This window comes from Hemitrygon akajei, chromosome 11 (assembly GCF_048418815.1).
Source record: "Hemitrygon akajei chromosome 11, sHemAka1.3, whole genome shotgun sequence".
NCBI classification, from domain to species: Eukaryota; Metazoa; Chordata; class Chondrichthyes; order Myliobatiformes; family Dasyatidae; genus Hemitrygon; species Hemitrygon akajei.
The window spans coordinates 84,723,126-84,738,307 of NC_133134.1; the positions used below are offsets into that span (position 1 = coordinate 84,723,126).

At 52.4% G+C, this 15,182-nt stretch overlaps 1 protein-coding gene across 1 annotated transcript in view; it reads right to left on the reverse strand.

Annotated features, from left to right (window-relative positions):
- LOC140735792 (tripartite motif-containing protein 46-like) overlaps positions 1-14,908 on the reverse strand; it is a 96,947-nt gene extending 82,039 nt beyond the window's left edge. Inside the window, 1 exon segment of the mRNA XM_073061272.1 lies at positions 14,726-14,908. Within this exon segment, the coding sequence (XP_072917373.1) occupies positions 14,726-14,794 (69 nt within the window). The 5' untranslated portion in view covers positions 14,795-14,908.
- Positions 14,909-15,182: the final 274 nt, after the last annotated feature.

Here is a 15,182-nt window from a genome sequence, read left to right on the forward strand (position 1 = left end):
CATGGACAGGGTGCAAGTGAGGGGTAACTTGGTACATGTGACTACAATCTGGGGTGTTCCACCCCGGACCGATGGAGGGAGGAAACGTGGGAGAGATAAAGATATAGAATGATTGCAATATGAAACAAGGTTTGGGTGAGAGGGAAGTGATCTAATCAGAATCTGAGGGGCAACAATCCACCCAGAGAGTGATCAATCTATGGAACGAGCTGCCAGAGGAAATAGTTGAGGCAGGTACATTTTCAACATTTAATTATACTTGGACAGGTACACGGATAGGAAAGGTTTAGAGGGATAAGGACGGGGACACGGATAGGAAAGGTTTAGAGGGATTCGGACGGGGACACGGATAGGAAAGGTTTAGAGGGATACGGACGGGGACACGGATAGGAAAGGTTTAGAGGGATACGGACGGGGACACGGACAGGAAAGGTTTAGAGGGATACGGACGGGGACACGGACAGGAAAGGTTTAGAGGGATACGGACGGGGACACGGACAGGAAAGGTTCAGAGGGATACGGACGGGTACACGGACAGGAAAGGTTCAGAGGGATACGGACGGGTACACGGACAGGAAAGGTTCAGAGGGATACGGACGGGTACACGGACAGGAAAGGTTCAGAGGGATACGGACGGGTACACGGACAGGAAAGGTTCAGAGGGATACGGACGGGTACACGGACAGGAAAGGTTCAGAGGGATACGGACAGGTACAGGGACAGGAAAGGTTCAGAGGGATATGGACAGGAAAGGTTTAGAGGGATACGGACAGGTACACGGACAGGAAAGGTTTAGAGGGATACGGACAGGAAAGGTTTAGAGGGATACGGACAGGAAAGGTTTAGAGGGATACGGACAGGAAAGGTTTAGAGGGATACGGACAGGAAAGGTTTAGAGGGATACGGACAGGTACACGGACAGGAAAGGTTTAGAGGGATACGGACAGGTACACGGATAGGAAAGGTTCAGAGGGATACGGACAGGTACACGGATAGGAAAGGTTCAGAGGGATACGGACAGGTACACGGATAGGAAAGGTTCAGAGGGATACGGACAGGTACACGGATAGGAAAGGTTCAGAGGGATACGGACAGGTACACGGATAGGAAAGGTTCAGAGGGATACGGACAGGTACACGGATAGGAAAGGTTCAGAGGGATACGGACAGGGACACGGATAGGAAAGGTTCAGAGGGATACGGACAGGGACACGGATAGGAAAGGTTCAGAGGGATACGGACAGGGACACGGATAGGAAAGGTTCAGAGGGATACGGACAGGGACACGGATAGGAAAGGTTCAGAGGGATACGGACAGGGACACGGATAGGAAAGGTTCAGAGGGATACGGGCAGGAAAGGTTTAGAGGGATACGGATAGGAAAGGTTCAGAGGGATACGGACAGGGACACGGATAGGAAAGGTTCAGAGGGATACGGACAGGGACACGGATAGGAAAGGTTCAGAGGGATACGGACAGGGACACGGATAGGAAAGGTTCAGAGGGATACGGACAGGGACACGGATAGGAAAGGTTCAGAGGGATACGGGCAGGAAAGGTTTAGAGGGATACGGGCAGGAAAGGTTTAGAGGGATACGGACAGGAAAGGTTTAGAGGGATACGGACAGGAAAGGTTTAGAGGGATACGGACAGGAAAGGTTTAGAGGGATACGGACAGGAAAGGTTTAGAGGGATACGGACAGGAAAGGTTTAGAGGGATACGGACAGGTACACGGATAGGAAAGGTTTAGAGGGATACGGACAGGGACACGGATAGGAAAGGTTTAGAGGGATACGGACAGGGACACGGATAGGAAAGGTTCAGAGGGATACGGACAGGGACACGGATAGGAAAGGTTTAGAGGGATACGGACAGGTACATGGATAGGAAAGGTTCAGAGGGATACGGACAGGGACACAGATAGGAAAGGTTTACCAGGATATGGGCCAAACACAAACAAATGGGACTGGCTTAATGGGAATCTGGGTCAGCGTGGGCCAGTTGAGCTGGACAGTTGGTTTCTGGACTCTGAGCTTTGTGGGGGAAGCGGTGGGTGTGGTGAGGAGGGTGGTATTGACTGAAGGACCTATTCAAATAGCTAGCAGAGGCCTCTTGCTGCGCCTTGCAATCTGTGTGTACACGTGCAATTCGGAAAACCCAAATAATTATTCCAATTAATTAACTTCCTCCCACAAGGTTCTATTGAAGGAAGGTTAACTAATTGGAATAGTTTGGGTCAGGGAGTGCAGAGGCCATTTAGTCCAGTCTGTACTAGCCCTCTAGATAGATAGATAGATAGACAGATACTTTATTCATCCCCATGGGGAAATTCAACATTTTTTCCAATGTCCCATACACTTATTGTAGCAAAACTAATTACATACAATACTTAACTCAGTAAAAATATGATATGCATCTAAAATCACCCTCTCAAAAAGCATTAATAATAGCTTTTAAAAAGTTCTTAAGTAGTTTACTTAAATACATTGAGTCCTAACCCCGGCACTTTAACATATCTTAATCCTGACGGTTGAATTGTAAAGCCGAATGGCATTGGGGAGTATTGATCTCTTCATCCTGTCTGAGGAGCATTGCATCGATAGCAACCTGTCGCCAGTACCTCTACCAGTAGTTCCAACCCCTAGACCACTTACCCCACTGTACGTTTACCCCACGCCTTCTTGAAAGCCTGAGTCCCGACCCCCCCTTGGCCACAGACGGTGTTCCAGATTCCAACCACACCTTCCTCCTGCGATCACTCCTAAAGTCTCCTAGCCACCATCCCTATAGACTGCCACCCACTATCAAGACATTTTATAGATCCAGACCCTCAAGCCCATCGGGAAAACAGTACCTGCCTCGCCCTACCTCTCGTTCACTGCAATTCCCCTCCTCCCAGGAACTCACTGCCTACAGCCCTCAGCAACATAACCACCCCCCTCGGGGATTCTGCCTTTGGCGACATAACACCCCCACCCCGGGGATTCTGCCCTTGGTGACATACCCCCCCCCCCCACCCCGAAGAATCTGCCCTCGGCAACAACTCTCCCACCCCGGGGATTCTGCCCTTGGTGACATAACACCCCCCCACCCTGGGGATTCTGCCCTCAGCGACATACCCCCCCCCCACCCCGGGGATTCTGCCCTCGGCAACATAACACCCCCCACCCTAGGGATTCTGCCCTTGGCAACATAACCCCCACCCCCCCCCGGGGATTCTGCCCTCAGCGACATACCCCCCCACCCCAAAGAATCTGCCCTCGGCAACATAACCCCCCCCCCCACCTCAGGGATTCTGCGCTTGGTGACATAACCCCCACCCCAGGAGATTTTATTATTGATTACAGACACAGCATGGTAAACGGCCCTTCCAGTCCAACAAGCCCAATTCCAGCCAAGTGACCAATTTACACACTGAGCAGCGCGTCTCCGGAACGGGGAGTAAACCAGAACCACCGGCTCACGGGGAGAATGTAACTGAACCCAGGTCACTGGGCTCCTCTGCACACATCAACCCCCAGCTGTCTGAGGGGGTGGTGGAGACGCATTCCCAGTTTATCAACAGGCGCGTTGAGGACCGTGTACCAAAAGAGTGCAGTCTGTGTTCCCACACCGGATGAACCCGGAGATTCACTCCTCAAGTCTAGGACTGCGGCATTCAAATCAAATGACCCTGACTTTTACAAGAAAGGCATTATGGTTACCAGGAGACGATACCAGCCTATGACCACAGGAAACCGCAGAGAGTTGTGGACACATCACAGAAACCAGCCTCCCCTCCCTGGACTCTGCCTACACTCCTCACTCCCTCCGCACCGCAGTCGACATAATCCAAGAGCCCACCCACCAAAGCCATCCTCTTCGCCCCCCCCCCCCCCGAGAAGACGCAAAAGCCTGAAAGCACATTCCACCAGGCTCAAGGACAGCCTCTGCCTATCGAAGCAACACACACACAAAATGCTGGAGGAACTCAAGCGTCTACGGAAAGGAATAAACAGCAACACTTCGGGCCGAGACCCTTCATCACGACGATTTCAAGACTGTTGGTCAGTTCTCTTTTTCAATAAGATGGACTCTTGACCTCCATCTTGTAGTGACCGTGCACCTTACTGCCTGCGGGCACCCTCTCTGTAGCTGTTACCCTTCATTCTGCATTGTTACTGTTTTACCTTGTTCCAGCACCACTTCATACTACAGTGCATTTCTTTGTTCTGATCGTGGTCCTCTTGTAAAAATCCATTCATTTGTTCACATTTAAGTTTGATTATGACATCTCCGGGGGTATCCTGACGGATTTTTGCTCAGCCATCACTGAGAATGTTGTGACCACCTCTATCACCGTTTGGTTTCCAGCCGTCTCCTCCCTCTCCGAGTTCAGGTTGCAGTGAGTGGCCCACTCAGCAGAGATCTGGCCATCAGCTACTGACATTAATAGCCAGAGTGGAGAAAAAAGCTGAAAACAATCCCTGCTGACTCCACCAGCCCTAGTTGGCACCTATTCACCAAACTGCCATCAGGAAGACACTGCCAGTCCATCAAGAGCAGGACTACACATCATCTCCAAAGCCTCTTTCCTGCAGCTTCTCAACAAAACTCACCCTAACTGCCCCTGCACAACGTCCTTCCTGCTCTCCGTGTTCTGTTCACATTCATTTAATTTGATTACTGACATTTGTGCAATTCTGCTAATTGTTGATGGCCCGTGGCTGTTTGCACTGTCGTCTTGTAAGCTGCTGGTTGCTGTGTTGTCTGTTCCGGTATGGCCCTGTGTTTTGTGCCTGGCTCTGAACCACGATCAGTTCTGGTGTGTTTCAAACACTGGCAATGAAGTGATTGTGAAAAATTGTACAATTTCTTTAATTTATGTACTTCTTGTGACAGCTGCTTATTTGACGCTGTGTGCCTGTGGCGCCACTGTAAGTTTCTCTTGTGTGCTCGTGCATTTGTGCACACAATAAGCTTCACATTGATTTTGCTACGATATCATCGGCCCATCCAGACGATGAACCAACCACACCCCCCCCCAGATTCCGCTCCTCAGCCACAGCAATCAGGGGGCAATGCACAGCAGCTGATCAACCTGACGCAAAGTAAACTACCGGAGGAACTCAGCGGGTCCGAGGAGGTCGAGGGCCGGCCGCAGGACTGAGTGTGTAGAGAGGTACAGTGGGGTGAGGGGGTAAATTGGTTTGTTATTGCCACTTGTATGGAGGTAGAGTGGAAAACCTGTCTTGGGTCGGAGGGAGGAACGGAGCTTGTCTCACTGTTGTTGCCTGTGATCTGATGGGTTTAACTGAGCTCTCTGTTACTCTGCCGTGTTCTGTGCTCCTGCTACGTTGGCACCGGAATGTGCCCCGACACTCGCGGACAGCCCCCAGCACATCAGTGGGTGTGTCGATGCTAATGCAAACAATGTACATGGATAATTAAATCTGAAACTGTGCCCGGTACTCTGCGGGTGGTCTCACCAGTACCCCGTATCCCGGGAACGGCACAGAAGGGCCCGTTTCCCTGTTGTGTGATTCTGACAATGAAAGGAGGGTTGGTACAGAGACACTGTTTCCCTCAGCAGAGTGGGCAGTAATTCAGCACTGCAGTCAAAGGCAAGAGGCACTTGGCATAAGGATAGAGGGGGATGGTTCCTTAAGGCTGTTATAGTCAGCGTGGTAATGAGGACAAGCTCCCAGTATTTATTAAATCCTCCCAATAGCACACGTCTGAAATGGCCTCTGACAACACCAGCTCCTGGCCTTCACGTGTGGCTTAGCTACTAAGCCCCGTGGAACCAATTCTACTGACAGGCGAAAGGGAAAAGGCGGGCCACTGTTGCCTTAAAACCAGTCGCTTTGGATAGATAGGGTCCATCAGCCGTGACGCATCTAGAAGGTAAGCTCTCATCTCAAACCTCCACTGCCTTGTACACAGAACATAGAACGTCTACAGCACATTACAGGCCCTTCGGCCCACAATATGGTGCTGACCTTGTATCCTACAGCAGAGGCTGCCTAGAATTTCCCTACCGCATAGCCCTCTATTTGTCTGAGCTCCATGTACCTATCTAAGAGTCTCTTAAAAGACCCTATTGCAGCTGGTCCAAATACAGCTAATGGGACTGGCTCGGATGGGAATCTTGGTCAGCAAGGACTACATGGAGTGCCCGCTTCTGAGGTTTTTGTTGAGGGATACAGGACAGTAACAGGCCCTTCTGATCCAATAAGCTCACCCCCCCTGCCCAATTATACCCACGGAAGCAATAAACCTACTAACTAGTACACCTTTGGAATGTAGGGGGGAAACTGGATCAGCGAGGGGAAAGCCACCATGTCACGAGGAGAACGTATGAACGAGGTAGTGGCAGGAATTCAAGTTCGAGTTTAGCTGTCATTCAGCTATCGGTGAATACAGCCAAAGAAAAGAGCGTTACTCCAGGGCCAGGGTGCAAACCGCAGTACCGACAGTCGCACACAGCACATACCAGACAGCAGTAAAATATAACCACACAAATGATATGGTGCAAGTCCCCCACTTCATGAATGTTGCAGCAGTCGAACGCAGTACACCTTCTGCTGAGCACCCACCGCCTCCAGCACTCCGGCGACTGGGCGGCTGCCGACAGGCAACACCACGGCTCGACGCCCAGTCCTCGCCACGCCGTCCGCCAACAGATCAGTGAATCGGACTTGCAGCGCTCCACATGAACAATGTCCGACAGGGTCTTGCGATCACAGGAAAAGCGACCAAGGTGATCACCCGCTGTTAGACTGCACGCACTGACTCAGACTCTGCGAAGCAGGCAGCAGCGCGATCCGCTCCACCAGCGGGCAACTCGCTGATGGGGTAAACCTGCAGTACACTCACTTCTTAACGTCCAGCAGGCTCTTGTGGTCGTAAAAAAAACTAGTTTAAGAGTAAATACCTTTGGCTGGCCCTGTAGAAGTTGCTGCGTCCCAGCATGCTGCTGCCTTACCAGAACTGAAGCCGAGTCACTGGCCCAGTCAGAGCGTCACGCTAACCGGCAAGCCACGACTGTATGACTATGATGAATCTCACTGGCCTGTATCATAACTGCACCTTCTATTCCCCCTCCAAGCCTTCTTATTGCTCCTTTCTGCATCGGGCGCAAACATTTATTTTTTTAAAAACGAGGCTGAGTGGCTAGTTCCACGCTCAACCCAGCAGCTGGCCGGATTCGAACCCGGGACCACCTGCGAAGCCCGTGCAGATAGCACTATAACACCGGCCAACCAAGTACCGTACCCGTCTCTTGCCCCTTAAATACAATGATCGTATCTGATTACGCCATCTTTCCTTGTCACACCAGGCCGTTCTCTCTTCTCTGCCCTCCCATACAGAAGCCAGAAAGCATGCACCAGGAGGCTCACTGCTGTTGTAGACTACTGAATGGTTCCCTAGTCCGCTAAAGTGGATTCCTGGCCTCAAAATCCACCTGGTTGTGGCCCTTGCACGTTGTCTGCCTGTACTGCACCTTCTCTGTAACTGTGACACTCTGCTGTGCTTTCTGTTTTTGATTTCCCTTGTTCCATCTCAACGTGGTGAAATCAACATGGTTGATCAGGAGTTGTTTTCACTGTACCGGAGGACACAGGGCAACACTAAACCAGTTTAACTATCTTTCTGCATCCAGGTATCGGCCATTAAAAATAAAATCCTACCCACTCAGACCGCTCTCTCCTTAACCCCCCTCCCTCGCACCCAAAACCCACGCTCTCGTTTTGGATCCCCTACTGCGGCAGACAGAATCATGAAACCAGCGCAAGCTGGCCCAGGAGGTTAGTCTCAATGATGCAGCACAAAACCCGATGGGCTGAATGGCTTGCAGCACTCGAAACCTCAGCCGATTTCCCAGTGACGGCGACTCAGAGTGCTACAGTACAGAAACGAGCCCTTCGGCCTGTCTAATGCCATCCCAGGTAGATAGAGCCATAAAGAGAGCTATAAAGTACTGAGTACAGGAGCTGGGATGTTATGTTGTAGTTGGTGAGGCCTGATTTGGAGCATTGTGCGCACTTTTGGTCACCTGCCTACAGGATCGAAAGAGTGCGGAGAAAATTTACAAGGATGTTGCCAAGACCCGAGTCACAGGGAAAGGTTGAATAGGTCAGGACTTTATTGCCTGGAGCTTGGGAGAGTGAGAGGAGATTTGATAGAGGTGTTCAAATTATGAGGGGTATTGATAAGTTTGGGTGAGACTACAATGAGTGGTCATGGGTTAAGGGTGAAAGGTGAAATATTTAAGGGGAATCAGAGAGGGAACTTCGCTCAGAGAGCGGTGAGTGTGGAAGTGGCAGACGCGGGGTTCAGTGCAACACTTTTAAGAGAGGTTTGGCTGGTAGGGGTATGGAGGGATATGGTCCGGATGCAGGTCGATGGGTGTAGGGTGACAGCAGCAATCATGGGATCCACACACAGCAAACAAACGCATCCAAAAACACCCCAGGCCAGGGCCAGTCACGCCACCCCAGGCCAGGGCCAGTCACGCCAACCGGCCAGGGCCAGTCACGCCACCCCAGGCCAGGGCCAGTCACGCCAACCGGCCAGGGCCAGTCACGCCACCCCAGGCCAGGGCCAGTCACGCCACCCGGCCAGGGCCAGTCACGCCACCCCAGGCCAGGGCCAGTCACGCCACCCGGCCAGGGCCAGTCACGCCACCCCAGGCCAGGGCCAGTCACGCCACCCCAGGCCAGGGCCAGTCACGCCACCCCAGGCCAGGGAACAAGCAGAGGGCAGTGTGGCACTGTGTGCCATCTGTTCTCAGGCGCACCTTGACTGTCAGTAACTGCTGCCACACAAGCTGGCAGAGCGACAGCACAGGGAAAAATCTCTTAAAGGGACAGTGTTGGCTTGTCCCCAACGACCCTCACCAACTTTTACCGATGCCCCACAAGAAGCATCCCATCTGGATGCATCGGGCTCGGTGTGGCATCTACTCTGCCCCAAACCGCAAAAATACAGCAGTACAGCCAGCCCCTCCTCCACTACCTCTGCCTACACTTCCATTTTATACCCCACTTGCCCATCACCCTGAAGGATTTGCCCCTTAAATCTATTCCTCCTCCTTCCCCCCCCCCCCCCACAACCCACCAGCCTCCCCTCCACTGACTCTCTCTAGATGTGCCTCAGGAAAGCAGCCAATATAATCGGGAACACCTCCCATCAGGCAGAAGACACAAAAGCCTGCAAGTATAAACCCCCAGGCTCAAGGACAGCTTCCACCCCGCTGTTACCGGACTCGAACAGACGACTCACACAATAGAGATGAACGCCTGATCTGCCAACCTGCCTCGCTGTGGCCCTTGTGCCAAACTTTGTGACTGTGACACTCGACACTGAATTCTCTTTCCCTCTGTACTGCCACAGTGTACTGATGTGTGGAAGGACACCCAAACGAACGCTTTTCACTACATCCCGGTACATACGACAATAATAAATTAATTACCATTTAACCCAACGGGGTGCTGGTCAACCCACGGGGGAGACATCGACACAGCTTTTCCCCCGGTACCCCATTTTCTCCCACACCCCAATGATGTGTGTGTGGGGGGAGCTGATGGTGGACATGAGCAAAATTGAATGGGATTAACAAAGGATTACAGTTAATTGTTGTTTGACGGCTGGCAGAGAGTTGATGGGCTGAAGGGCCTGTTTCTAACTCCACTGCATTCCTAACAAGATCATCTCAGAGTTTTTCCCCAGCTGAACACCTCCAGTCACCGATGAGCACCATCAGTGGAGGGTACTTTGCACAGCGAGGCAATCAGCCATGAAACACCGTAAACCTCCGACCAGAGTTTCAGATCCAAACACAGGCATCCCACCAAATCTCAGGATGTTGGGTGTGGGGCTTCACAGCCAGATCACCGTCCCATCACACACTCCCGGGGTCAGACACAGAGTGAAACTCCCTCCACACTGTCCCATCACACACTCACAGGGTCAGACACAGAGTGAAACTCCCTCCACGCCATCCCCATCACACACTCCCGGGGTCAGACACAGAGTGAAACTCCCTCCACACCGTCCCACAGGGTCAGACACAGAGTGAAAACTCCCTCCCACACCGTCACATCACCCACTCCCGGGGTCAGACAGAGTGAAACTCCCTCTACACCATCACATCACCCAATCCCAGGGTCAGACACAGAATGAAACTCCCTATACACCGTCCCATTACAAACTCCCGGGGTCAGACACAGAGTGAAACTCCCTCTACACTGTCTCATCACACACTCCCAGGGTCAGACACAGAGTGAAACTCCCTCCACGTCATCCCATCATACACTCCCGGGGTCAGACAGAGTGAAACTCCCTCTACACCATCACATCACCCAATCCCAGGGGTCAGACACAAAATGAAACTCCCTATACACCGTCCCATTACAAACTCCCGGGGTCAGACACAGAGTGAATCTCCCTCCTCACCATCCCATCACACACTCCCGGGGTCAGACACAGAGTGAAACTCCCCCCACGCCATCCCATCATACACTCCCGGGGTCAGACACAGAGTGAAACTCCCTCCACACCATCCCATTACAAACTCCCGGGGTCAGACATAGAGTGAATCTCCCTCCACACCGTCCATCACACACTCCCGGGGTCAGACACAGAGTGAAAACTCCCTCTACACCGTCCCATCACACACTCCCGGGGTCAGACAGAGTGAAACTCCCTCTACACCATCACATCACCCAATCCCGGGGTCAGACACAGAATGAAACCCCCTCTACACTGTCCCATCACACACTCCCGGGGTCAGACACAAAGTGAAGCTCCCTCTACACCGTCCCATCACACACTCCCGGGGTCAGACACAGAGCGAAGCTCCCTCTACACTGTCCCATCACACACTCCATCCACACTGTCCCATCACACAGTCCCGGGGTCGGACACAGAGTGAAACTCCCTCTACACTGTCCATCACACACTCCCGGGGTCCAGACACAGAGCGAAGCTCCCTCTACACTGTCCCATCACATACTCCATCCACACTGTCCCCATCACACAGTCCCGGGGTCGGACACAGAGTGAAACTCCCTCTACACCGTCCATCACACACTCACAGGGTCAGACACAGAATGAAACTCCCTATTACACCGTCCCATTACAAACTCCCGGGGTCAGGACACAGAGTGAAACTCCCTCTACACTGTCTCATCACACACTCCCAGGGTCAGACACAGAGTGAAACTCCCTCCACGCCATCCCATCATACACTCCCGGGGTCAGACAGAGTGAAACTCCCTCTACACCATCACATCACCCAATCCCAGGGTCAGACACAAAATGAAACTCCCTATACACCGTCCCATTACAAACTCCCGGGTCAGACACAGAGTGAATCTCCCTCCTCACCGTCCCATCACACACTCCCGGGGTCAGACACAGAGTGAAACTCCCCCCACGCCATCCCATCATACACTCCCGGGGTCAGACACAGAGTGAAACTCCCTCCACACCGTCCCATTACAAACTCCCGGGGTCAGACATAGAGTGAATCTCCCTCCACACCGTCCCATCACACACTCCCGGGGTCAGACACAGAGTGAAACTCCCTCCACACCGTCCCATCACACACTTCCAGAGTCAGTGCAAGCTTGCAATTAAGATAGAATAATTTACATTCTAAAAATCCCCAAAAGTCCCAAAACAGAAAAAACAAAGAATCTCAATGTACAGCAAGATGCCAAGCAACAGAAGACAGAGATCTATCAAAATCTGAGGAAACAGGAGATATGGGACACCAGCTCAGGAAAGTGATGCTGCTCTTACTGAATGGAGGAGTAGAATGAGGGGCCAAATGGCCTCCTGCCTCTCCTACTCATGGAACATTAACGCCTTCTCTCACCGCAGACGCTGCTTGACCTGCTCTTACGATTGGCAATACTTTGAGTAGACCCATGTGCTGCAGAAGTAGGCCATTCAGCCCATCGTGCTGCAGCTGACCCATCCACCCACGTGCCGTTTCCCAGCACCTTTGTGCCTTGGTCCATTCAAGTGCCCATTTTGGTATTTCTTGACTAGTGAAGACACAGGGAGTTTTGGAGAACTGGATAAAGAACTTGAGTTGAGGGGTGGGAGGTTTCTCGACTGACAGGGTGGGGTGCAACTGCTGGCTTCAGTGGGCTTGGGCGGGGAGGAGATGGAGACCTTGGGATGGTGATGCTAGTCATGCTAGGGATCAGGACATTAAAGCTGAGTACTGAAACACCTTCTCCTACCTACTAGGGAGACAGAGAGTCTTGCAACTGGGAGGGTGGGTGAGGAAGAGATTGGTTTGGGAGGGGGTCTGGTTAACAATAGGGCAATAAACCAAAATTCTCATAGCTCAAATGCTTAAAGTTATGGGAGGCATAACTGCCCATAAGGTGGACAGTAGTCTTTTTCCAAGCAACACACACAATATGCCAGAGGAACTCAGCAGGTCAGGCAGAGAGGAATAAACGGTCAACATTTCAGGTTAAAACCTGAGGAAGGGTCTCTCCTCCATAGATGCCTCCTGACCTTCTTGCATTTCCGTACTTGTGTTGCTCTGGATTTCCAACATCCACAGAATTTCTTGTGTTCAGTCTCTTCCCAGGTTGGGGAGATCAATACCAGGTGGCACTGTTTTAGATGGGGGGGGGAGATTTAAAAGGGACCCGAGGGGAACTTTTTCCATCTGGAGGGCGGGTGAGCGTACGGAACGAGCTGCCAGAGGAAGCGGTTTGAGGCAGGTACAGAAGCACTTGGATATGTTCACGGGCGTGGGGCTTGGAACCCAGAAAACTGGGATGGGCGCAGGGGTCAGCACAAGCTGTTGGGCCAAAGAGTCTCTATGCCTCATACAGGATGAGCTCCAGGATTTGGAGGTCTCGAGAGGCAGCCTCTACCCTTCCCAAGCTGGGCCCCACATTCTCTCACCTGAGGGCCATGGGTTCAAGTCCCACAACCACCACGTTAGAACAAGTGCCAGGACAGTCCCCCAGTGGAGCGCCAAGGGGAAAGCCCTCTGCTCTTAAAAATAAAAGATCCCCCCCCCTCCCCACAACCCATACCAGAAGGGAAAACGACCCCTCCCTCCCAAAGCCTCCCATTGGAAAGACAGGGAGGGGTTTCCCTGTGCTTTCTCGGTCAGTATCTACCCCTTAACCAAAGGGTGGGGAATACAGGCGACCTACTCATTAGCAGGCTGCTGTTTCTGGGATCCTGCTGTGCACGGAGTTGCTGTCAAGATTCCCCGCGTTAAAACCCTTCACTGAAACACTGAAATTCCGTTAGCTGCAAAGGTCCTTATGAGGTCATGAAAGATACAACAGGAAAAATGGTTGGAGAGTGGGGTGGGGGGGGGTTGGGATATAGGGAGAGCAGGGAGGGCCGAATGAGTGAGAATCAGCGATGGCTCTCACCTGTAGATGTAGAGGTGTCCCAGAGCGAGGTCTGAACCCCGACCAGCCCCGTTACACACAACAGGCAGGGCGAGAAGGGGGCCGGTGCGGTGAAGTGGTGGTGATGGGGGGGGGGGGGGGGGGGGGGGGGGGGGGGGGGGGGGGGGGGGGGGGGGGGGGGGGGGGGGGTGATCGCCTACTTAAATACACCCACCGCCCCAGTCAGAACGCCCACCCTACACTCCCGGAGCAGATTTCAGACCACCGCAGCTCCCCCACATCCGCTGGGCCGCATAACAAAAGACTAATAGCAGAAATGTATCTGTCAAGACAAGTGATCCGCAGAGCCCGTTCCGTGCGAGCACTTTCACCGGGGGGGTGGGGGGGGGGGAGAAAAAAATAATATCCCGGCTGAGCAGGCGGATTAATTATGCACGATACGAAATGCAAAAATTAAAAATGCGCCCGCGGACCTTGCCATTATCGCTAATTTACTTGGAGGCACCGGGTTTTAAATTCTCCGCAACGTCCCCTCCTTCCCGTCATATACTCACTCTCAAAACCTTCTTTGATGTCATTGTCCTCCGAATTGCAAATGTTTCATAAAGCAGAAGGTGGGGGGGGGGGGCCGAGATTTTTTTTAAATAAATTGGGGGTGGGTGGTGTAAAATTCTGCCGATTGCTGCGATTCGCTCCTTCCCCCTCTCTCATGCACACACTCACACTCCCCTTGCACGGTGGGCTCTGCAGTCTTACCGGTGTCAAAATAAGGAGGGGAGGGCTTGAAAAGCACTGTTAAAAAAAAACAGGAGGGAGAGGAGGGAGAGAGAGAGAGAGAGAGAGAGAGAGCGAGGGAGAAAGAGAGCGAGGGATCTGTAGTTTCTATAGAAACTGCGACCAGACGAGATGATGAGGAAATCGTTTTGCAAGATCCCCCAAATTAACATTACAAGTGTGGTGCGCGTTAATTGCCATTCCTCACCCCCCCGCACACTCATGTTCACCCTATCTCAATCCCCAGACATTTTTGTTTTTAAATACATAATTTTCCTTGTAAAAAAAAATTGCAACAAGAACGCTGTATTGCAATGCAAATCCAGTCGCCAAAAACATGCTGCAATCTCTCTCCCTCTCTCTCTACAAAACATGCTGCAATCTCTCTCCCTCTCTCTCTACCAGTAAAACAACAATATTTACCTGCATTAGATGGCCTTCTGTCGCATTTAAACTTGTAACGTGCAATATTTTAATCGCCAAAACGTTGCAATGCACATAAATCAGGAAGGACTGTCCAATATGTTACTTTCTGGGTTAGAGAATCTGCAAATACTGATACTTACACTTATTCGGGATAGGGTGTCCATGATGGAGTTTAAGTGGTATATTTCGCCGGAGGCCGGCTCAGCCATGCTAAAGTCTACGTGCGATGCTCCCTCTCTCTCTCTCTCTACCGAGACGGCGGCTACATTGGCTACCTGTGCGCGCTCACGGCGAGGAGGCTGCGGCTGGGGGACGAGCGCTCATGTGCGGGTCGCAGCAAGTTCGGCGCAGGCGCAGGCGGGGCGGGACCCCCGTCGCCGCGCCTGCGCGCTGGCTCGCCCGGAGCTGCAGCAAGATGCGAGCTGGGGGCTGGGGGCTGGGGGGCTGGGGCTGGGGGGTGGGGGGCATTGTGGCAAGAGACAGGCTGGGTGGGACGCGAGGTGCAATGGCGTGCAAGAGTCACCAGATACAGAAGAAAAGGTTCCTGAAGGTTGTCAGAGCTGGGCAGGTAGTGGACATTACCTATTAAGTGCTCCA